The sequence below is a fragment of the Chiloscyllium plagiosum genome, chromosome 44 (genome assembly GCF_004010195.1).
Source record: "Chiloscyllium plagiosum isolate BGI_BamShark_2017 chromosome 44, ASM401019v2, whole genome shotgun sequence".
NCBI lineage: Eukaryota > Metazoa > Chordata > Chondrichthyes > Orectolobiformes > Hemiscylliidae > Chiloscyllium > Chiloscyllium plagiosum.
The window spans coordinates 6,889,523-6,914,607 of record NC_057753.1 but is presented as its reverse complement, the minus strand read 5'-3'; the positions used below and the strand labels follow the sequence as shown (position 1 = coordinate 6,914,607).

At 44.7% G+C, this 25,085-nt stretch overlaps 1 protein-coding gene across 11 annotated transcripts in view; it reads right to left on the bottom strand.

Moving 5' to 3' along the window:
• Positions 1 to 3,685: 3,685 nt before the first annotated feature.
• LOC122543512 (zinc finger protein 418-like) overlaps positions 3,686 to 25,085 on the bottom strand; it is a 36,051-nt gene continuing 14,651 nt past the window's right edge. For 3 of the 11 annotated variants that reach the window (XM_043682272.1, XM_043682270.1, XM_043682273.1), the window contains 4 exons: positions 24,871 to 24,980; positions 15,574 to 15,714; positions 13,698 to 13,880; positions 7,505 to 8,876 (listed from right to left, as the gene is read on the bottom strand). In XM_043682272.1, coding sequence (XP_043538207.1) covers positions 7,646 to 8,767 — 1,122 coding nt within the window. In that variant the 5' untranslated portion in view covers positions 8,768 to 8,876; positions 13,698 to 13,880; positions 15,574 to 15,714; positions 24,871 to 24,980 and the 3' untranslated portion in view covers positions 7,505 to 7,645. Of the gene's footprint in view, positions 4,152 to 7,504; positions 8,877 to 11,441; positions 11,461 to 13,697; positions 13,881 to 15,573; positions 15,715 to 24,870; positions 24,981 to 25,085 lie in introns of those variants that run through there. The other 8 variants (XM_043682274.1, XM_043682278.1, XR_006310077.1 and 5 more) reach the window with 7 other exon arrangements.

Below are 25,085 nucleotides of genomic sequence, written 5' to 3'. Positions count from 1 at the left end.
TTGCCATCCAAGTAAAAATGACTCTCACTGCCCAACCTTTCTAACCTTTGGATTATCTTATATGTCTCAATTAAGTCACCTCTCAACCTTCTTTTACCTAACGAAAACAACCTCAAGTCCCTCAGCCTTTCCTCGTAAGACCTTCCCTCCATACCAGGGAAAATCCCAGAAAATTTCCTCTGAACCCTTTCCAAAGCTTCCACATCCTTCCTATAATGTGGTGATCGGAACTGTATGCAATAGTCCAAGTGTGGCTGCACCAGAGTTTTGCACAGCAGCAGCATGATCACGTGATTCCGAAACTCAACCCCTCTACCAATAACAGCTAACATGCCATATACCTTATTAACAACGCAATCAACCTGGGTGACAACTTTCAAGGATCTATGTATCTGGCCACCGAGAGCTTTCTGCTCATCGACACTACCAAGAGTCTTAACATTAGCCCAGTACTCTGCAATCCTGTTACTCTTTCCAAAGTGAATTATCTCAAAATTTCAAGGATTAAATTCCATTCGACATCTCTCATTCCAGCTCTGCAGCTTATCTATGTCTCTCTGTAACCTATAACACCCTTCATCACTATCCACAACTCTACTGATCTTAGTATCATCCGCAAATTTACTAACCCATTCTTCTATACTCTTATCCAGGTCATCTATAAAAATAGCAAACAACACTGAACCCAAAAGAGATCCTTGCAGTACCCCACTAGTAACTGAATTCCAGGATGAATATTTCCCATGAAGCACTATTCATTGTTTTCTTTCAGCGAGCCATTTTTTGATCCAACCCGCTAAATCACCCTCAATCCAATCTGTCCTTATTTTGTGCAATAGCCTACCGTGGAGAACCTTATCAAATGCCTTACTGAAATCTATATGCACCACATCAACCGATTTAAGCTCATTCACCTGTTTGTTTACCTTCTCAATGAAGTCAATAACGTTTACGAGGCACGACCAATCCTTCACAAAACAGTGTTGACTATCCTGAATAAACTTATTCCATTTTGATGATTATAAATCCTCTCTCGTATAGTCCTTTGCAATACTTTACCCACAACCGAAGTAAGGCTCACTGATCTATAATATCCAGTGTTGTCTCTATTCCCCTTCTTGAATAAGCCAACAACATTTGCTATCCTCCAGTGTGGCTGCTCCACTCACTGATCTACTAAATTAAGTCAAGAGGTTTCCGTGGACAACACACTGCTAGAAGATATTTGACAGCCTGAAAACTCTGTTAGTCATTGTCTCTGTATTAGCTACTTCAAATTGTGAAAAGCCATTCAAGGTGTCTATCGATTTTGACTGATGTGGGTGTCAGTGCTATGCTCTTGTGGGAAGACGATGAGAAGATAGTAAGAACTATCGGATATATATCCAGGAAAGCTGAACATTCATCAGCAAACATATTCAAAAGTTGGGAAGGAGTCTTGGTGTTGGAGTTACAACATTTCAAAGTTTATGTTTCCAGTAATGTATCTGAGGCAACCACGTAAAACGATCATAACTCATTAAAGTTTGTGGAGAACTTTAAGTACTAAAGTTGGAACTAGGACTGCCTAGTTGGAACTTGTTGTTATAGTCATACAGTTTGAACATTGTACATGTGGCAGTACGAGAAAACGTGATTGCCCGTGCATTGTCGAGACTCGGATGCAAAACTGAGGAATTTGGTGGCAGGCGTAAATGGACTAAAACAGAATGCAGCAGTGCATTATTGCATGTTCATAGTCTATGTAGAGTATTTGTGTTGTAGTGCACTAACAATGTAATATTGAAGAATTTTAAAATGAAGCCATCTTTGTATATTGATAGTTCATTTTTCAAGGGGGTGGTGTGACGACGCTGTTCCTTTAACACGGTTATGTTGTTCTTCATTTTTTTTCAGACGGATCATAAAACCAAAGGTTCCAATATGTCTAGCTGCATCTGCATGAAGAAGATTGCAAGTATTTTTTGTACAATGAAAGGAGAGTGATTAGTTCTCCCAGTTCAGCTCTTCTGTAGTTTGGTTTGGTTTGATATTAGTATGCAATCAGTTTTTGAGGCTGCTGTTCAAAGTAACGCTCCATGCTGATTCTCTCTCTCTCTCACTCTCACTGACATCACTCCAGTAAGAACCTATGTTTCAATTTACCTTTCTTTGCCAAGGGCTATTTTATGGGAATGTTGAAAGTATTTGGAACAGGATTAGAGTCGATTAGGTTTTAAAATAGTTATGTTATTCTAAATTCGGTTTACTTTTGTTTGTGTATAAATAAATTGTTTTTTTTTCTTGAAATTGATTTGTTGGGCCAACTGCATCACTCCTGAAATATCCACTAAACACCTGCTTACAACAGGTAGAAATTTAGGGTCTGGGTTGCCTTCTTGATATGTTTTGAGGGAGTCTAGTCCAGTCCACAAGAGGGCGAGTAGATTTTTCTGTCAAAATATTAAAGCATGTGAAGCAAAGTGAGTCGATGGAGATAACTTACAAAGCAGTCATGATCTGAATGAATGGTGGAACAGCTTCAAAGGGTAAACGGCATCATGCTATCCCTATGTGCTTCTCTTGTTAAGTTACCAATTAATATGATAGAAAGGCTGTCGTCCAAAAGGTGGCCATTTCGCCCATTATGCATTGGGCAGACCTCTTTCCATAGCTGTCCAAATAATCGCTTTGAAATATGTAATCTTCTCTCTTTTGAAATCTTGAATAGAATCCATTCTCCCAGACAACACAATCCAAATCCTAAAGTCTGAGCAAAGAAGTTCTCCTGATCTCACTCCCAGCTCTCTTGAAATTGTAACCACTCCCCCCACCCGGCCAGTAATGTCCACACCAACTGGTGGAACAGGGAGAAATTGAGCACTGCACATGATGGATATCAGAGTCGAAGAGTGAGGTGCTGGAAACTTACTGCTGGTTAGGCAGCATCCAAGGAAGAGGAGAAGCGAAGTTTTGGTTATACCCCCTTCCTCATTCATTCCTGATGAAGGGCTTATGCCCGAAATGTCGAATCTCCTGCTCCTCGGATGCCTCCTGAGAGGCTGTTCTTTTCCAGCACCACAATATTTGATGACCGGTGGAAAAGAATGCCCTTGTCTGTCCTGTCATACAGTCGCAGAGTCATAGAGGTGTACAGCACGGAAACAGACCCTTCACTCCAACCTGTCCATGCCGACCACATATCCCAACCCAATCTAGTCCCACCTGCCAGCATCCGGCCCATATCTCTCCAAATCCTTCCTATTCATATACCCAACCAGATGCCTTGTAAATGTTGAAATTGTACGAGGCTCCACCATTTCCTCAGGCAGCTCATTCCATACATATACTACTCTCTGTGTGAAAACATTGTCCCCTCGGTCTCTTTTATATCTTTCCCCTCTGACCCTAAACCAATGCCCTCTAGTTCTGAACTCCACCACTCCAGGGAAAAGACTTTGTCTATTTATCCTATCCAAGCCCCTCGTGATGTTATAAATCTCTATAAGGTCACCCCTCAGACTCCGATGCTCCAGGGAAAACAGCCCAATCCTATTCAACCTCTCTCTAATGTCAAAATTGTTGATAATTTCGAACACCTTGTAAGCTCATCTGATAAACTGCTTGATAACTGCCGAAGCATCTGGTGGCAGAATGTAGATGAATAATATCAGACCAACATTTGAGGACTTTAGAGAGGAAAGAATAGAAAAAGTATAACCTTTATTGTCACGTACTCTCCAATGAGTTCAGTGAAAAGTTTGTAATGTCACCTCTTGGCACCATCTTAAGTACAGAGTACCTAGTCACAGATATATCAAGTGTTGTTAAAGTGTAAAATCTAGAATGATAATAAAAAGGCCATTAAGTACTTTAGTTCTACTCTCCTTCCACCATGTGTCCATGCCTGCTGGCCTCAGAACACTTCCTTCATGGGTCAGCCTCCATCCATGACTTGCTGTGAAGCTGCTCCGGCTCTGGTCCGTTCTACCGCTGCTCTGGGACTTGGCCCAGGTCTCAGCCCACACAGCCCGCCGCTGCTCCATGGGGGTCGGCCTACGTGTGCTGCTCCCACCCAGCTTTGAGCCCCAAACATCTCCTACAGCTCCATTCCCAGGCACGATAGGACAGTCCAAAGTTTGGGGTGTGGGGTGGTGGCGGAAGAACAAAAGCTATAAAGAGGAGAAAAAAGGAACTGGTGAGCAGATGAGCTCTGACTGAAGCATCCTACTCTGTCGCCATCTTGGAAGGTAAGTCTGCGATGGAGGGTTATCTTGCTCAGAAGAGTCAAATTTCTTTTTAATAAGATTGATCAATTCAAAGGCATGAAGGATAAAATGAGAAGAGAGAATGAACAGTTAACAATATCAATTAACATGGGAGATTGATTTGTCTGCAATTTAGTGGAACTAGAATCACTGTCAACAAGACCAGCTTTAATAGAATGAAGGGAAATTGGAGAGTAATTGGAGAAAGATGGGTATTCTGACCGGAGATGGGGAAGAACTTTATGCAGTCTAGCCCGTTGAGCTATTGGCAAGGGAAGCCCCATGATCCAAGTTAGAACAGTAGGGCAATGTCAATAAAGTAGCTCACTCAAGACAAGTCTTGAGACATTTTGCCTGGTAGGGTGGGGGCGAGCGGGAAAGAGCTGGAGCACGATGTTGCCAGACAGAAATGTGGCAAAATACTTCAGCTGGATGACAGTAGTAGAGTTGGACTCCTGGGCATGGAGCTCGGTTGCTCCTTCTCGTTTTCTCATTATTTTCACTTCTTAAAATTTTTTATGCTTTATTTAACTACTTCTGAAGAACATGGTCGTGAGATTGAGGTGTGTTCAGTACAGATTCATATCAGTAGTTCCAGAGGGGAGTAAGGACCTTTGTGTGGGACCTGGAAGCATTGTTAGCAGCAGCATCAGTGAAGTCAGTCCAATGAGGTCTGATCTAGTGGTGGTATGGGTGGAGGCAAGAGCGACAGAGTGTGGCTTGTTCTGGTAGCAGTGAAGGGACACGAGGCTGGCCAACTGTTTCATACTGGTGATGGTCTCAGCGTCAGGTGAAGGAGTCTTAATCCAGCCATGGCTGAGCACTGAACGAGAAGGATTGTAAACTTTGTTTATTCTCTTAACAAGGGATTCCAATTCCTTATTAAACCACGGCTCCCTCGCACGACCCTTTCCTTCCTGCCTGACAGGTACATATTCTATGTGTTACTTTTTTTTCTGTGTTTTAGCCAACCTCCAACACTTCCCCAGCAGTCCACTCCACACATGCACCATTCTCCTTTTTCATGCAGAGAGTGATGCATGTGTGGACTAGGCTGCTTGTGGAGGTAGTGGCAGCTAGCACAATTACAACATTTAAGTGTCGATGGTAGCCATGATGTGGATGTGCCAGTGTTAGGCTGGGGTGGACAAAGTTAAAAAAAATCACACAACACCAGGTTATAGTCCCACAGGTTTATTTGAAAGTTCAAACTTTCAGAACGCTGCTCCTTTGTCAGATAGATATTGGAGTAAGATCATAGAACACAGAACTTAGAGCAAAGACCTGCCTTATGCCTCCAGTTCTCACCTTTAAACAAAATACAAGCCGTGAACAGACCATTATTTGCAGCAAACTGCCCAGCCTTCAGGACATCAACCACAACACCATATAACCGTGTTATGGCAACTACTGCAAGATGTCAGAGCACCAACATGGATACCACCATTAAACATGGAGCACTACCCATCATATGGCTCAAGTCGCTCGGCCAGCATGGTCTGCCCGATTCACTGGAGGTAGGGATGCCCCGAGGCATAGTACAATGGCGAGACTAAGCAGACGCTATGACAATGGACAAATAGAAAACGTGCAACAAATGCCAGAGAGTGACGTTCCCTCCCAGACATGGAACACTTCAGCAGTCAGGGATATTCAGCTTCGGATCTTCAGTTGACTGTCCTCGAAGGTGGACTTTGTATAGGCAACAATGTAGAGTGGTTGAGCAGAGGCTGATATCCAAGTTCAGTACCCATAAAGATAGCCTGAACTGGGACCTCTGGTTCATGTCACACGACAGGTAACCCCGCTAAACTATACACTCTCTCACACACACTCAGACACAAGCACACATACACACATATTCTTACATACCTACACACTCAAGCAGACCCTCTTTAATAGACACACTCTCTTTCAGGCATAATCACACAAACCCCACACTCATACCCATGCGCACACACCCACTCACAGGCATGCACTCCATCACATTCACATGCACGCACACTATCAAGCAAACACATACACACACTCTCATACGCACACACAGAGTCACACACACTCTCTCTCTTTCCCTCACATGCACACGCATATCTCGGGGTGAATTTGCATGTGCAGAATTGTATTTGCAGATACATTCTATTTTGTTCAAAAAGCACACAATCTGTAGGCAGTCATGTTTTTTTTATAATCCATGTGACATTTTGTAAATTCCTATTCTTGGAATAGAACCAGTCTGACTCTAGACTGGAATAAATTCAGATACTAACCTACACCTTTAATGAATTGCCTGAGCTGAGATGTCACTTTTTTATATAAAAGCTTAAGTTATCTTGAGAAAATGACTTAAAGAATTTCTAGGATTTACATATTAATCAATCAAAACCTGCAACCCACCCTGAAAGATAAAAGACTTACGAGCAATCTAGGTTTGTTCAATAGAACGCACCAGTTGTATGACGCTACGATCTTTTACTATAAATTCTCTGTCCTATGATCCTACTCTGCCAGCTAACTGATAAAGAGCAGCACTCCAGAAGCTTGCTTTTCCAAATAAATCTGTCGGACTATAACCGAGTGTTGTGTGGTTTTTAACATTTAACAGACATCTGGATGGATACACGAATAGGAAAGGTTTATTGGAATTTGGGCCAAATGCTGGCAAACGGAAAGAGATTATTGTAAAATATCTAGTCGGCATGGACAAATTGCACCGCTAGTCTGTTTCTATGCTGGACATCTCCAGGACTCTAAGATGGTGCCAGAGAGTGGAGCAGTATTTGTAACAAAATACACATGACACTAAATGGTGGCACGGTGGCACAGTGGTTAGCACTGCTGCCTCACAGCGCCAGAGATCCGGGTTCAGTTCCCGCCTCAGGCGACTGACTGTGTGGAGTTTGCACGTTCTCCCCGTGTCTGTGTGGGTTTCCTCCGGGTGCTCCGGTTTCCTCCCACAGTCCAAAGATGTGCAGGGCCAGGTGAATTGGCCATACTAAATTGCCCGTAGTGTTAGGTAAGGGGTAAATGTGGGGATATGGGTGGGTTTCGCTTCGGCGGGTCGGTGTGGACTTGTTGGGCCGAAGGGCCTGTTTCCATACTGTAATGTAATCTAAAAATATACCTAATCAACAGAAACGGAAGATTGGATTGTCGCAATGTCATGATAAAGAAGCTCCATGAGTTCCTCCCACTTGTTGGAGGTGAGGATGGAGGTGACGGGGAGAGGGAGAGCCCTTCAGAATGAACTACTGTGAATATTTAATGAACTGACACAGAGCTGATTTATTTGACGTTTACTCAGGCTATACATGTAAACCCAGACTGGATGTTATCAACATCGACAGACACAATGAACATGGTTGTTTCCATTATGTGGTTAACAGCAACATTCAACACAGTCACTTGTGAACACGCTGGTGTCTCAGCAGGTTGGATGAGTGAGTGAATCCCTTCCCACAGTCCATGCAGGAGAATGGTCTCTCTCCAGTGTGAATTCGCTGATGTACAATGAGGTCAGATGATCGCTTAAAACCAGCCCCGCAGTGAGAACATCTGAATGGTCTCTCCTCAGTGTGAACACGTTGATGCCGCATTAGTTCCCCAGAACTTTTAAAGCACTTTCCACAGTCTGGACATGCAAATGCTCTCTCCTCAGTGTGAACATGGTAGTGGTGGATTAGTTCCCTGGAACTTTTAAAGCATTTCCCACAGTCCGAACATTTAAAAGGTCTCTTATCAGTGTGAACTAGCTGGTGCGTGAGAAGGTGGGATGACTGTGTGAATCCTTTCCCACACTCATTGCAGGTAAAGGGTCTCTCCCCAGTGTGGACTCGCTGGTGTTTAGTGAGTTGAGATGATTGCCTGAACGTAGTCCCACAGTGAGAGCATCTGAATGGTCTCTTGTCAGTGTGAACATGGCTGTGGGATGTGAGATTACTGGAACGTTTAAAGCACATCCCACAGTCTGAGCATTTAAATGGTCTCTCATCAGTGTGGACACGCAGATGGGACATCAACTCTCCTGAACTTTTATAGCATTTTCCACAGTTTGGGCATTTATACGGTCTCTCCTCAGTGTGAACACGTTGATGGGACATCAACTCTCCCGAACTTTTATAGCATTTCTCACAGTCTGGACATTTAAAAGGTCTCTCGTTAGTGTGAACACGGAGGTGGGACATCAGACTGCTGGTACTTTTATAGCATTTCTCACAGTCTGGACATTTAAAAGGTCTCTCTTCGGTGTGAACTCGCTGGTGTCTCAACAGACTGGATGAGTGTGTGCATCCCTTCCCACACTCAGAGCACGTTAACGGTCTCTCTTCAGTGTGAACCCACTGGTGTCGCAGGAGGTGGGCTGACTGAGCGAATCCCATCCCACAGTCTGAGCAGATGAACAGTTTCTTCCCAGTGTGACTACATTTGTGGTTTGTGAGGCCAGCTGATTGGCTGAAGCCTTGTCCACACATACAACATGTATATGGTTCCTTCCTAGTTTGAAGGGGGCCTTTTTCTTCCATGTTCAAAATTCAATGATATTTTGTTGATGACAAATGTGGTGCCTCTCTTAAGTCCTGGTGCAATGCTTGGTTCGAGGTTCCCGACTGCAAATCCTCCTTTGCTAATGCCCTGTCAAGTTTGTTTCGAACAGAACAGTGAGAGAGTGAGTGAGAAAGAGAGCAAGAGAACAGACCAAAAGACAAAAGAATACAATGATATGGAGCTGAAAGAGTCCAATAATTTCTGGGGCAGACAAGAGGAACGTGTGAGCATGAAAGCTGCCAGCTTGTTTAAAAAAAAAGTCTGGACCATCCAAAAGTTCCCCTGTGATGGGAAGCAGGAAAGAAATGGTGAACGAGAAAAAAAGAGAAGGGAAAAGCAAAAGACCGAGAGAGCTCGGAACAAAGAGTGAATGGGGTGTAATTCAGGGAAAAACTGGTAAAGAGGGATAGAGTGTGAGTAGGAGAGGAACAAAAGGAGGTGAAGAGGTGTAGAGAGCCCAGAGTTTAAGAAGTGTGGTCACAACATGAAGATTACAAGTGCCAGAGAGATGAATGAATGAGACCATGAGTAGGAAACATGGGGCAGAGTGAGGAAGAGCACAAAGGGCATGTGAGGGAATGAGAGAGTAGTCAGAACATTATTGGGGGAGTTGGATCAGAAGAGTTGACCATTCACCCAGTCTTCTGGCCACTGAGAACATGAAGCATTGTCCACTCATTTTACATTACCAAGATGATCGCACATGCACTCGACTCTGTTTGAAACTGTTTCTCAGAAAATGCCACAGAGTTGCAAGCGTGGATCCTGCATGATCTTATTGAGGACTTGGGCACTGTTAATACCTGACTTCATTCCTCTCCTACCTCCTTCTACACCTGGCTCCATTCGTTTCCCCATTCCTAGAATGATATGTCCATTACTCTCCACCCCGAACCCCTAGTTCAAGTCCTTGTCCCACCCTATACTCCATTACTCTCACCTTGCATGCAATTCCTCTCCTCGCCTCACCTTGGATGTATTCTCCTCTTCTCTTCCCTACACTCAACAGGTTGCATTCCTCTCCCACTGCTTAGGCCCTGGCTCCATTCCATTCCCCTCCCCCACTTTCCAGCTCCATTAATCTCCCTCCTCCCACTCCAGCTCGATTCCTCTTCCCCCTCCCTCACTCCATTATTCTCCCTCCTCTCCACACCAACTCCATTCTGCTACCATCCTCCTTCAATCCATTACTTTCATCCCCCTTCCACCCCTTGCTTCATTCCTGCTCTCCCACCCTCATGCCTGGCTCAATGCCTTTCCTCCCTTTCCGACACTGGCTCAATTTCACTCCTCCTTTAGTTCTTCTTTCTATTAACCTCCTGTTGGTGGCGCTGCCTCTTCATCAGGTAGGTGTGGAACATGACCATATCTCACAGAATTTATAGCAAAAGGGTTACAATGTCATGGAGCTTTTTAGCTTTTCCCACCCCAGTACAACACCGGCACGTCGAAATTATAGCTAACAATGTCAGCAATAACAGTGCCTTTACCCAGCATCTGCCACAGTAATGAAGGTATGCAGGTGTAGTTCCCCTTCCCACTGGAGTAGGGGCATGCGCCGTGACATTGCTACCAATGGGAGAGATAAAAATCACAACACCAGGTTATAGTCCAAAATGCTTATTTGGAAGCACTAGCTTTCGGAGTGCTGCTCCTTTATCAGGTGGTTATGGAGTATAAAGTTGTAGGACACAGAATTTATAGGAAAGGTTTACAGTGTGATATAACTGCAATTATATATTGAAAAAGACCTAAATTGTTTGGTAAGTCTTGCATCTTTCAGAATGGGCATGCTGGTTTCAGTTTTTTTAATATCTAAATCCCAGAACTTTCTTAAAGTTACCTTCTGAAGTGAACTTTAACAATAGGGGTCATGTTGGCCAGATAATGCATTAAAGGTGTGAGGTGCCCTGTGTGAGGCTGTCTGTGCCCCAATGTTCAGACTGTTTCTAATCTTAAAAAAAAGGATTGACAGAATCTTACATGGATTCATGCAGTTTATGAGCAAAATAAAAATGTAATTCTGCAAGTACAAGTTCACCTCACAAACTTAAATATGTGTGCATGTGGGTGTGTGCATGCAGGGGGGTATGAGTGACTGTGAGAGGGTGCGTGTGTGAGTGTATGAGAGAGAGCTTGTATATGAGAGAGGGTCTGCGTGAGCTTATGGGTCTGTAGGAGTGTGTGTGCACACATATGTAGTGCAGTTGGGTCACCTGTAGTGTGGCATGAACAGCCAGAGGAAACAAAATTGCACTCTAATATGCCATCATTTTCATGCACAGGTTCAAACAAGACTTATTCTATATGCAGGACCTCCAACCAAAACTATACACCAGGTATATCAATGACATGTTCTTCCTATGGTCCCATGGCAAGGAGACACTGAAACAACTACACAGTGATATCACAGAGTTTCTCACCATCAAACTCATCATGGACTATTCTCTAGTATCTGTATCATTCTTGGACACATGCATCTCCATCAAGGATGGGGACCTCAGCACCTCACTCTACCGAAAACCCACAGATAACCTCACAATACTACACTCTTCCACCTTGCACGTTAAACATATTAAAACTGCCATTCCCTACGGATAAGCACTACGCATACATAGGATCTGTTCAGATGAGGAGGAACTTGACAGGAACCTGATGGTACTCAAGGATGCCCTCATAAGAATGGGGTACGATGCTCAACCCATCGACCACCAGTTCCGATGTGCCACAGTGAGAAAGCGTAACGACCTCCTCAGGAGACAGACAGGAGCTGCAAACGACCGGGTACTCTTCGTTGTCCAGTATTTCCCAAGAGTCGAAAAACTACGCTATGTTCTTTGCAGCCTGCAACACATTATCAATGAGGATGAGCACCTTGCCAAGACCTTCCCCACGCCTCCGCTTCTTGACTTTAAACAACCGCCAAACGTCAAACAGATCATTGTTCACAGCAAACTTTCCGGCTTTCAGGAAATCACCATACAACCTTGTTCTGGTAGACGCTGCAAGATGTGTCGGAGTGTTGACACAGATACCACCATTACATGTGGGGACACCTTCCACCATGTACTTGCCAGGTACTCATGTGACTTGGCCAACGTTGTCTATCTCATATGCTGCAGGCAATGGTGCCCTGAGGCATGGTACATTGGTGAGAATGAGCAGAGGCTACGGTAACGGATGAATGGACACTGCATAATAATCAACAGACAGGAGTATTCCCTCGCAGTCGGAGAATACTTCAGCGGTCTGAGACATTCGGCCTCGGACCTTCGGTTGACCATCCTACAAGATGGACTTCGGAACGAGCAACAGTGCAAAGTGTCCAAGCAGAGTTGATCGCCAAGTTTGGTACCCATGAGGATGGCCTCAAACGGGACCTTGAGTCCATATCACACTATAGGTGACCCCACTGCACTATACACACATAGACATTGACACTCCTACACACACACACCTACAGATGCACACACGCACACAGACCCTCTCTCATACATAAGCTCTCTCTCATATGCTCACACATACACTCCCACATGCACCTTCTCACAGCCTTATAACCCTTTCCCCCCCCCTCCCCCCTCCCCCCCACACACATATCCACATCCACACACAACATATAGGTTAGTGGGGTGAATTTGTACTTGCAGAATTACATTTTATCTTGCTCAAAAACTGCACAAATCCATGTAAGATTCTGTCAATCCCTTTTTTAGATTAGAACCAATCTGAACGTTGAGGTACAGGCAGACTCACACATTCAGTGCATTATCTGGGCTGATATGGCAGCTTTTGTTAAAGTTCATTTGAGAATGCAACTTCAAAGAAGGTTCTGGGTTTTATATATGAAAGAACTGAAAACAACATGGTCATTCTAAAAGATGAAAGACTTAACAGCAATCTAAGTTTTCTTTCAATGCATCATTTCAGTTGCATGACACTGTAATCTTTTGCTGTAAATTCTGTGCCTTGTGGCTGTACTCCACAGCCACCTAAAGGAGCAGCACTCTGAATGTTAGTGCTTCCAAATAAACCTGTTGGACTGTAACCTGGTGTTGTGTGATCTTTATCTTTGTACTTCCCAGTCCAACACCGGCTCCTCCAAACAAAACCGTGAGCTGCATTTTGAACCGCTGCAGTGCACCCACACCGACATGAGGGAGGGAATGCCAGGATTCCGACCCGGGGAAAATGAAGGAGAGCTGATACCGTTCCAGAGCAGGATGGTGAGTGACCCAGAGGGGTACAAAGTTAAAAATCACACAACACCAGGTTACAGTCCAACAGGTTCGGAGCGCTGCTCCTTCATCAGGTGGTTGCGGAGGTTAAGATCGGAGGACACAGAATTTATAGCAGAAGTTTACAGTGTGATGCAATGGAAATTATATGTTGAAAAAGACCAATATATAATTTCAGTTGCATCACACTGTAAACGTTCGCGATAAATTCTCTGTCCTACTCTCGTATTTTCCACAACCACCTGCTGACGGAGCAGCGCTCCGAAAGCTAATGCTTCCAAATAAACCTGTTGGACTGTAACCTGGGTGTTGTGTGATTTTTAACTTTGTGCACCTCAGTCCAACTCTGGCTCCTTCAATGTCATAAAGGTGGTAAAAACAATGACTGCAGATGCTGGAAACCAGATTCTAGATCAGTGGTGCTGGAAGAGCACAGCAATTCAGGCAGCATCCGAGGACAGGCAAATGACAATGCCTTTACCCACCATGCGCCGCGGTGATGAAAGGTGCGCATGTGCAGTTTCCCCTCCGCTAGAGTATTGGGCATGCGCAGTTACATTAATACCAATGTTCATAGAGGGTTTTTTTCATCACATCTCCAGGCGCGGGGGAGGGTCTGCGGGACGGCGGAGGCAATGCCGGAGTGTTCGCAAACGCTTACTAAATACTGTACCTCAAACTTCGATTCACAACCTGCAAATCCCGCATGTATATTGTTCTGGGATTTTAGCTGGGATCAGATCCTGGTTAGCCTCCGCCATCTTGGCTCCCTCGGGAGTACGGCACATGCATGGTCCGCTTTGTGACGCACTTATGGGCGGCGCTTCCAGGCTTCTGTGCCTACCGGGTCCTAGCGCTGGTCCGTCAGAAATGTTGGAATCAAACAGATGTACACCACAGAATCAGACCCTTCGGCCCAACTCGTCCATGCCGACCAGATTTCCTAACCTAATCTAATCCCATTTGCCAGCACTTGATCCATATCCCTCGAAACCGTTCCTATTCATATACCGACTCACCTACCTTTTAAATAATGCGATTTTAATAGCCTCCACCACTTCCTCTGGCAGCTCATTCCGCAGCCGCAACACTCTGTGTGGAAAAGTTGTCCCTTTGGACCATTTTAGATTTTTGCCCTCTCACCCTAAACCTATGCCCTCTAGTTCTGGACTCCCCCACCCCAGGGAAAAGACCTTGTCTATTTACCCTATCCATGCCCCTCATGATTTTATAAACCTCTATAAGGTGGGCAGGAGCACTGTAGCTACCAGAAAGGGCAGCTCCAAAACATTTGATGACACGGTTGCCTCACACTCCTGATCCTGCATTGCGCAGTTGAGTCTCTTATTACTCTACATTTAAACCCTGACTAGTGCACCTAACACTCAGGTAATTTAGAATGGCCAATTCAGCTAACCTGCACATCTTTGGAATTGTCAAGCTTAGATGAACAGGGCCCCTTTGAGAGTTGTGGGCATGGGGTGCTTGAATCGCTATGGCTGAAAATAAGAGATAGATGCAGGAATAAGCCATTTGGCCCATCGAGCCTGCTTTGTGATTCATTAAGATTTCGTCTGACTGTGGATGGTCAAGTCCCCTCAGTCTAAACCAAGTTACCTCTAACTCTTCTGAACTTCAGTGGACACAAGCTTGGTCTGTCATCTTGTTGAGATTGACCATTGCAGGTAACATCAATGACTTGTATTTATACAGAACTGTAAAACCTTGCACAACAGTTCACACATGGCCAAACAGGTTGATCTTAAGATCTTCAATGAGGAGAGACAACTTGGATCTCAGCAATTGATGGTGGTCAAATGTAGGTCAGCAATATGGAAACTGTCAGAAATCAAGGAGCACTGGGTGCATGGAAGGTTGTGAGGTTGTAGGAGATTCCAGAGACTGACAGTCAGAGAGTCATAGAGGTGTATAGCACCAAAATTGACCCTTCGGTCCAACTTGTTAAGGCCGACTAGATATCCTAATCTAATCTAGTCCCATTTGACAGCACTTGGCCCATTTCTCTTGAAACCCTTCCTAATCATATACCCATCCAGACGCCTTTTAACATGCTGTAATTGTACCAGACTCCACTACTTCTGCTGGCAGCTCATTCCATAGAAGCACTGCCCTCTGTGTGAAAAGGTTGCCCCTTAGGTCCCTTTTATATCTTTCCTGTCTCATCCTAAACATATGCCTTTGAGTTCTGGACTCGCCCACCCTAGGGAAATGACCTTGTCTATTTATCCTACCCATGATTTTATAAACCTCTATAAGGTCACCCCCTCAGCCACTGATGCTCCAGAGAAAACAGCCCCAGCCTATTCAGCCTCTCCCTGTACCCAAACCTTCAATCCTGGCAACATCTTTGTAAATCTTTTCTGAACCTATTCAAGTTTCACAACATCGTTCCGATAGGAGGGAGACCAGAACTGCGCACAATATTCCAAAAGTGATCTAACCAGTGTCCTGTGTAGCCATAACATGACCTCCCAGGTCCTATACTCAACAGCTGGACTCCAGTCTGACCTGTCCCCTCAAGCCCTTACCTGAACTACCTGCCTGAACCTGGTCCACATCATGGTGAGGAAGTTGCCGGTGAAGGTAACGTGGTCTCTGGGCTGTGCCAGTCTCGTGTTCTCCCCTCGGCTGTACATGGTCACGCTACGGGGAATGTTTCTCACCTGCACCTGGTCGGAGAGAGAAACTGCTTCTGAGGAACTTCAAGTATAGCTCTGAACTGGACCCATGAAGGTCATGACCATGTCTGTGCAGGAGATGTCTTAAACAGGATAATACAACTTACAAAGTTTGGGAGAAGATTTTAGCTCAGGTGCTCGTTGTTGTGGTTCTGTTCGCCGAGCTGAGAATTTGTGTTGCAGACGTTTCGTCCCCTGTCTAGGTGACATCCTCAGTGCTTGGGAGCCTCATGTGAAGCGCTTCTGTGATGTTTCCTCCAGCATTTATAGTGATTTGTATCTGCCGCTTCCGGTTGTCAGTTCCAGCTGTCCGCTGCAGTGGCCAGTATATTGGGTCCAGGTCGATGTGCTTATTGATAGTGCTCATCCACAGATTCAATCAATAAGCACATCGACCTGGACCCAACATACCGGCCACTGCAGCGGACAGCTGGAACTGACAACCGGAACCCAGTGCTCCTTGATTTCTGACAGTTTCCATATTGCTGACCTACATTTGACCACCATCAATTGCTGAGATCCAAGTCAGGGGACGAAACGTCTGCAACACAAATTCCCAGCTCGGCGAACACAACCACGACAACTTACAAACTTGTCACCTATCTCCACCAGCTGGTGTGCAGCAGAGTAAGAGCACGAGTGAGGATGGGGGAGGGTGGAGGGATTTGGTACTGGTCAATACCCATCCCACAGCTCACTAACACCAGACAGTATCAACATGCTGTCTCCCAGTACACTGTCCAAGTTCTTGAACTGCCTCCCCAGTTCCCATCAGTTGAGTGTGCCCTGTACATGTTCTTTGCCAGAACAGGACAATGTTCTGTTTCTCACAGTAATGTGTAATGTGGCATGTCAGTGTCAGCGTGAGACCAGATTTCGGCTCCATACATCTCAAAGAGAGACATCATATCGGAAGCAGCAGGTCTCCCCAACTGGTCACAAGAAACAAGGCATCCCAACTAGCTCGCACTTCAAAAAATTACAACACATTATCTAACATCAGAGATGATTCTGCAATTGGACAGTTGTTACACAAATAACCAGGGCTCTGAGGTTGAGGAAATTAGAGAGATAGGGAAGGTTGTGAAACTGTAGGTTTGGAGGGGGGGGGAGGTGTTATTAGAGATAGGGAGAATTGTGAGGCTGTGGGGGATCAGAGAGGTAGGGGAGGGTTGTGAAGCTGGATGAGGTTACACTGATAGGGAGGACTGTGACTCTGGACTAGATTACATAGAAAGCAAGTTATGCTGGGGCTGGAACAGGTTACAGGCTGGAGAAAATTACAGAGCTAGGTACTGTTGCAGGGACCGGGGAATTTACAGAGATAGTAAGAGTTATACAGCATGGAAACAGATTCTCAGTCCAACTTTTCTGTGCCAACAGATATCCTAAACTAATCTAGTCCGAATTGCCAGCATTTCGCACATATCCCTCTAAAACTTTCCTATTCATCTACCCAGCCAGATGCCTTTTAAATGTTGTAATTGTATCCACTTCCACCAACTCCTCTGGCATCTGGTTCCACCTTCTGCATGAAAAAGTTGCCCGAGGTCAAATCTTTCAAATCTTACCCTTGTCACATTAAACCTCTGCTGAAAATGTGTTGCTGGAAAAGTGCAGCAGGTAAGGCAGCATCCAAGGAACAGGAGGATCGACGTTTCGGGCATAAGCCCTTCTTCAGGAGAGGGAGGAAGACAGCTTCTTCAAGGAAGGCATCCTTGCAAGAGGAGTCGCAGTAGGTTAAAATCTTCAAGGAGAAACTGAGGACTGCAGATGCTGGAGATCAGATCTGAAAATGTGTTGCTGGAAAAGCGCAGCAGGTCAGGCAGCATCCAAGGAACAGGAGAATCGACATTTCGGGCATAAGCCCTTCTTCAGGAATGGCATCAAACCTATACCCACTCGTTTTGGAGTCCTACCCCATAAAAAAGACCTTGGCTATTCACCCTATCAATTGCCCTCATGATCATATAAACCTCTATAAAGCAGCCTCCGACATTCCAGAGAAAAAATTGCCCAAGCCTCTTCCAATATCTCAAACACTCCAATCCTGTCAACACCCTTGTGAATTATTTTTGCACCCTCACATGTTTAACAACATCTTTTCCATAGCAAGGAGACCAGAATTTAAAGCAGTATTCTAAAACAGGCCTGACCAATGTCTATTAGAGCTGCGACAAAACACCCCAACTGCTATACTCAGTGCACTGACAAATGAAGGCAAGTGTGCCAAACGCCTTCTTCACTACCCTGTCTACCTGCAAATCTACTTACAATGAAATACGCAGCTGCTGCCCTCGGTCTCTTTATTCAGCAACACTGCCCATGGCCTTCCCATTGACTGTATAATTCCTACCTGGTTTGCCTTAGCAAAATGTAATAGCTCAAATCTATCCAATCTAAACTCCATCAACCATTCCTTAGCCCATTGGCACATCTGATCAAGGTGCCATTGAAATACACTGTCCATAACACCAACATTTGTAAACCATAGCTAATTCTGACATGAGGAGAAAGTAAGGACAGCATATGCTGAGTCAGAGTTGAAAAGTGTGGCCTCGAAGAAGCACATTCCTGATGAAATGCTTTTGTCTGAAATATCAACTCTCCTGCTCCTCAGGTGCTGCATGACCTACTGTGCTTTTCAAGCGCCACACCTTTTGACTCTAATTCTGATACTGGAAGGGTTGACAGAGACAGGGAGGATGGTGACATTGAAGGGATTTACAGACATAGAGAAAGTTGTGAGACCGCAGGAGATTATCTTCCAAATCGCATTGTGGTGTACTAACAATACGTGGTCTACACAGTTCAAGAAGGCAGTTCACCACCACTTTCTCCAAGTCAAATATGGGTGGAAAATAAATACTGGTCTGGATAGCAAAGAACATAAACTGTGCATTAATTAAAATTAAGATGGGTTTTTGTTTTGTGGAGAGGTAGCTAAAGCTCAGACAATTCTCCTTGAAGCTGAGAAGGTTATGCAGTCAAGGTGTAGATTTGTTTCCAATAGACTTCATTTGCATAAAGTGAGAAATTACTAACATTGTCACAAGGTTTAGGAGCCAGATAATTGGGAAATAATGCAGGGTGAAAACGTAAAGATTATTTTACTCAGTGAGTTCCAACGACCTAGAATAGTCTGAATGGCAGCTGGATGCAGATTCAGCAGTTATTGTAGAGTTGAAATTTAACTTGCAGCCAGATGGGGCAATTGCAGGGAATTTGGGATAGATTGGCAGCGAATGAGAGAGTACAATCCCAATGGACCAAATGGCCAGCAATTCCCTGTGCTCTGGGATACATATTATACACTGCACCATTTATTGTAAACATGACACTCACCCCTGGACCACAAAGAGATAGGCTCCTGCCTCTTACCTCACAATGGGCCCCGGCTGATGGACGGCAGCTACGGACCAATAGAAGGAGAGGGCGCGACTGGAGGACCAAGCAGGGACAGGACTGGAGGACCAAGCGGGGTTAGAGACAGAAAAACTGCAGATGCTGGAATCGAAAGTAGACAGGCAAGAGGCTGGAAGAACACAGCAAACCTGACAGCATCAGCAAGTGGAGAAGTCAATGTTTCGGGTGTAACCCTTCTTCAAGACCCAGATATAGTGTGCTAGATCTGAATTAGAAACGGGAGCAAAGGGAATGTGGCTCCAGGCCTCTGGCATTAACAGCCTGGGTGACCATCTTTGTTGGGGCAAGGTGAAGATGCTCGGATTCCTTTGTGGTTGGGGTTGAGGGCAGGGCGTGGTGATTTGAAAAAGAGGATTGACAGACACATAAAACTCAAAAACGTTCTAGAGTCACAGAGTCGTACAGCATGGAAACAGACCCTTCAGTCCAAATCATCCATGACGACCAGATATCCTAAATTAATCCAGTCCCATTTGACAGCACTTGGCCCATATCCCTCTAAACCCTTGCCATTCATATACCCAACCAGATGCCTGTTAAATGTTGTAATTGTACCAGCCTTCACCACTTCTTCTGGCAGCTCATTCCATACCCGTATCACTGTCTTCATGAAAAAGTTGCTCCTTCAGTCTCTTTTAAATTTTAGTTTCCCTCTCTGACATGTTTGCCCTTTCCAGATTTCTATCCTGGACTGACAATGGATTTTTCCTTTGTGAACTCATTTTACAGGATATTAATTGAGAATAATTTGCACACCAAGATCTCAAAACACATTCTGACAGAGTCTGCAGAGCCATCTGGATTTGAATTCCATTGGCATTCACTGTGTAAGTGGAAAGGTTTGTTTTATGTGTGGGGAAAATATCTCCGACATGATTGTCACTTCAAAAGCAGCAAAGTGTTCAAATTGGTGGGTAAACCACCCTTGAGGTATGCATTCAGTTCTGGGGCCTGCAACTGAGGAAGGAGCTATTGGCCCGAGAGGGAGGACAGATTTATCTAAATAATACGTCATCTCTTTGAATGAAATGTTCAAGTCACCCACTTCATGATTTTAACCGATAAATTCCTCATCATCTGCAAATTCCCTTTTAAAATGTTTTATGGCATCAAGATTCAGCACCTTTTCAGATTCTTCAAACTCTCTTGACTCAGAAACTGCTAAATTCCATGCTGAGTCCAGAGAATTATAAATAGCTGAATTAAAGAAAGGATACTCTTCCCTGAGGTCCCACTGAGCTTCACTGGGACAGTACAGGACACTGGGATCAGAGTGGGTGTGAGCAGAAAATTAAAATGCCTAGGCTGCACTGGGAATGCTGTTTGGCAAGATGAAAGTGTTTTGGGGTTGGGTGAAAACAGGGAGTTAGGTGAAACAAAGAGAAGATGAAGCTGAAAGACCAAGTGTGGTGCTCAGTCACAATTCAGAAAGGGGCAGACGAACCAGGAAATCCCTTATTACCAACTGTGCAGGTGGACAGTCTTAACCCAGTGTTAATGTGTTGATGTACCATGACAAAGTGATAATATCCAAAACCTATCTGATAGATGCACAATCGTTACTACTATTTTATTGAAAGTATCAATAACTTTAATTGAGCAGGGATTAGTAACATCAGAAGAAATGTGCAAAGAGCACAGTTCATTGCTTGGTGTGAGAAAGAGCAAAATCCTTCAACTGTGGTTCTTTGTGAATTTGCTGATATGTTAACGCTTTGGATAAGCAAGTGAATCCCTTCTTACACAGGAATCAAGTGAACGGTTTCTCTTCAGTGTGAACTTGCTGGTGTGTCAGTAGGTGAGTTCTCGGAGTGAATGCTTTCCCACACTCTGAGTGTGGGATGAATGGTCTCTCCCCAGTGTGAACTCGCTGGGGTCTCAGCAGGCTCAGAACAAGGAAGTGTTCTCTCTCTAGTGTGAACGCTCTGGTGTACCTGCAGGTCAGATAAGCGGTAAACCCCCTATCCACAATCAGAACAGGTGAATGGTCTCGCCCCAGTGTGAACTTGCTGGTGTTTGAGTAGGCCAGATGACCAAGTGAATCCCTTCTCACAAAAGAGGCAGGTGAATGGTCTTTCTCCAGTGTGACTCGCTGGTGTTTGAGGTCAGATGAACAAGTGAATCCTTTCCCCACACTCAGAGCATGTGAATGGTCTCTCTCCGGTATGAGCTCATTGGTATTCCAGTAGTTCTGATGACCGAGTGAAGCCATTCCCCCCTTACAGAACAAATGAACAGTCTTTCTTCAGTGTGAATTCTCTGATGTATCAGGAGACTGGAAACCCGAGTGAATGAATTCCGACACTCCGAACAGATGAATGGTTTCTGCCCAGTGCGAACTCACCAGTGTTTCAGCAGGTTGGACGACTGGGCGAATCATATCCCACAGGCAGAGCAGGTGTATGGTTTCTCCCCAGTGTGAACTCGCTGGTGAATTTCCAGCTGGGATGAGTAACAGAATCCTTTTCCACAATCTCCACATTTTCACAGTCTCTCCCCAGTGTCACTGTGTTGGTGTTTCAGATGAATCTTCAGGATTCTCCCACACGCAGGTGACATGTTTCTCTCCAGTCCAAATGATGCTTTTTTCTTAAATGTTCCAAATCCCGAGATAATCAGCTTGTGACAAGCAAGAGTGTGTGTGTGTGAGAGAAAGAGAGAGAGACACAGAGAGAATCGGAAATGGTGGCAAATGCAGGAAATATTAGATGAGAATATAGAAGGTATGGTGAGTACTTTTGCAGACAACACCAAAATTGGTGGCATAGCGGATTGTGAAAAAGTTTTCTAACATTACAAAGGGATCTTGATCAAATGGGTCAATGGGCTGAGGAGAGTTGGATGGAGTTCAATGTGGATAAAAGCAAGGTATTGTATTTTGCTACAACAAACATGGGCCTAGGCTAATGTTGGAGAAGTGAGAGAGCTAGTGGCCCAGTTACATAATTCTTTGACATTTGCATCACTTATTGATTGGGTGGTTAAAAAAGTTTTTAGAGTGCTTGCCTTCACCGCTCAGTACTTCGAGTCGAGGAGTTGGGATGCCACGTTGAGGTTGGACAGAACATTGGTGGTGCAGTTTCTGAAGTACTGTGCCCAGTTCTGGTCGGCCAGTTAAAGGAAAGATATTACTAAAGCTGGAGAGGGTTCAGAAGAGATTTACCAAGATGCTGCTGGGAGTGGAAGGTTTGAGATATAAAGAAAGGCTGGATAGGCTGGGACTTTTCTTCACTGCGGCATTGGAGCTTAAGAAATGAACTTACAGAGGTTTATTAGGTCATGAGGGGTATGGATAGAGTTAATGGTAGGTCTTTTCCCAAGAATGGGGGATTTCAAGACTAGGGGGCATATTTTTAAGGTGAGAGGAAAAACATTTTAAAAAGATATGAGGAGCAATTTTGTTTTAGGCAGAGGGCAGTTTGAGTGTGGAATGAAGTTCCTGAAGAAGTGTTAGCTGTAAGTATGGTTCCAACATTTAAGACACTTAGATAAGTACATGAACAGCAGAGGTTTGGAGGGATATGGGCCAGGAGTAGGCGGGTGGGACTAGTTTAGTTTGAGATTATCTTTGTTGTGAACTGGTTGGACGGAAGAATCTGTTTCTGTGCTGCCTGACTTTAAGCATTTACATGATCATACAAAGTACTGTAAATAACAGGTTATATACTGATTACTGGGAAATGGGACTGGCATCTGTAGGTACTTGCTGACCAGCACGGATGTAATGGGGAAACTGCATACAATAATTTTACATCATTTGTGTTTCTCTAACTCTTTCAGTAGTCGCAGCATGCAGTGAAGAACGCAAATGATACGTTGGCCTCAGAGTGAGAGGATTTGAATACAGGAGAAGGGATATATTTCGATAAGGGCACCTGGAATAATATGTGTACTTTTGCTTTCTTTTCCCAAGAACGTATCCTCTGGCTAATGAGAGAAGGAAACAAAGGTTCACCAGACTGATTCCTGAGATATTATGATGGACATATGATGAGACATTCGATCCTTGTTTAATCCTCATTTGTTTTTCTGAGCCATTGACGACATCAATAACTAATGTGCTGCCTCCTGTTTCCTGACCTGAACCTGACCCAACTGCCAAGCCAACACTTAGGTTCCCATTCCCCTGCTATACTACATCAAAACTTCACCAACAGAACTCGCAAAAGCCCCGTGAGAAAATTTGTCCCCGCTCTGCCCGCGTATATTATTGGTCAAACATATACAACTTTCCCAGAAACTGTCCCAATGCCTCAGATTCTGAACCCTGCTCTGCTTCACCATTTCTCCAACCACAAATTCATCTGATCTATCCTCCTATTCCTGCTCTTACGTGCACGTGACACTGGGACTGAACCTGACATTGCAGCATTTGCGGCGCTGCATTTTAAAGTACTCCCTCTCTTCCTGTATTCAGCTTTCAGTCCTTTGTGTCCCTCGGTCACTAGTACGTAGCCGACCACAACCACTGGCCATTCACCCTCCAGCTCCAGTATTTCCTGTAGCCGCTTCATGATATCCCTGATCCCGGCACCAGGGAGGCAACGTACCATCCTGGATACATGTCTGCAGCCACAAAAACACTTGGCTGTAGGCCTTACTTTTGAGTACCCTATCACTGTAGCTCTGGCACTCATTTTCCTTCTGTTCTGGGTAGTACAGCAACCCATGTGGTGCATGAACTTGGCTGTTTGCTACCTCTCCCACAACAGTATCCAAAGTGATATGTCCGTTTGAGATGGGAACAATCACAGCAAACTGCTGCACTTCCTTCCCGAGCCTTTTCCTTTGTCTGATGGTCACCCATTCCCCTTCTGCCCAGGCAACCTTCACTTGCAGTGTGAATCCACCTGCTGCTCCAGCTCTAAAAGGCGGTCATCCCGTAGCTGCGGATGGACACACTTTCTGCATGGGTAGCCATCAGGGATACCGAAAGTCTCCCTTATTTGCCACATTGTGCAAGGAAAGAATCGAAGGTCTCCTGTCGTGACTTCTCTCGAGATTAAGCTAGTTACTCCCTTCAAGAGAATGTAATTCAGTGAGGGACCTCTCTTCATTTCAAGATCTTCTATTGTAATTGAAAACCTCTATATTTACTGTCCTTTAAAACATCTAAGAAAATATTCTGCAGGTATCACTCACCAAATGGCTGTTTCTGTTGGGAGCATGTCACTTTCTGAATTGCCCAGACTGAGACAGCTCTCATTCTTTCAGCTTTACCGTCACCCTGTCTCACCGATTTCACACAACTCCAAAGCGGTCTTGTTTAGCGAAGCAGCACTCACAGGGACCACTCTGACTCGTGCAGTGAAGCTCCATGGGAGCTCGGGGAAGAGTCTCCCATTTCTCAATATAACCCTTAATAACCCTCCAGACTTCACACAGAATTCTGCAGTTTCTGGATCAACAGAGAGTTGTCGGGATCTGGAACATCCCAGCAGAAGGGGTGCTGGATTGCAAATTCATAACAAATTTAAAAATGGGAATTTGCAGCTCTTTAGACAATGAGAAACTTATAGGCTCTAATCGTGAAGTGTGAGACTGGGAGTAAATATAACAGTTTGTCCCAAGAGATGAGGTGTTACCTGTATAAATCTGTGCCCCGGCCCCCGTCAAGGCAATATCTCCTTCCTCAGCTGCAGGGCCCAGACACAGGAGCCTGAACAACTTGCTGTGTTTTGAATTACAACCATTTTGGAAATATTTTTCCCATAGACAAACCTTTTTCCTTCCACAGTAAACGCCAATAATATTCAGGTCCTGATGGCTCTGCTGACTCTGTCAGAACGTGTTTTGAGATCCTGGAGTGCAAATTATTCTCAATTAATATCCTGCAAAAGAAGTTCACGAAAATGTACTGTCAGTCCAAAGCAGAAACCTCGAAATGACAATCATTTACCTTGGTTTAAATTGGCTGCATTCGAATCCTCAAACCC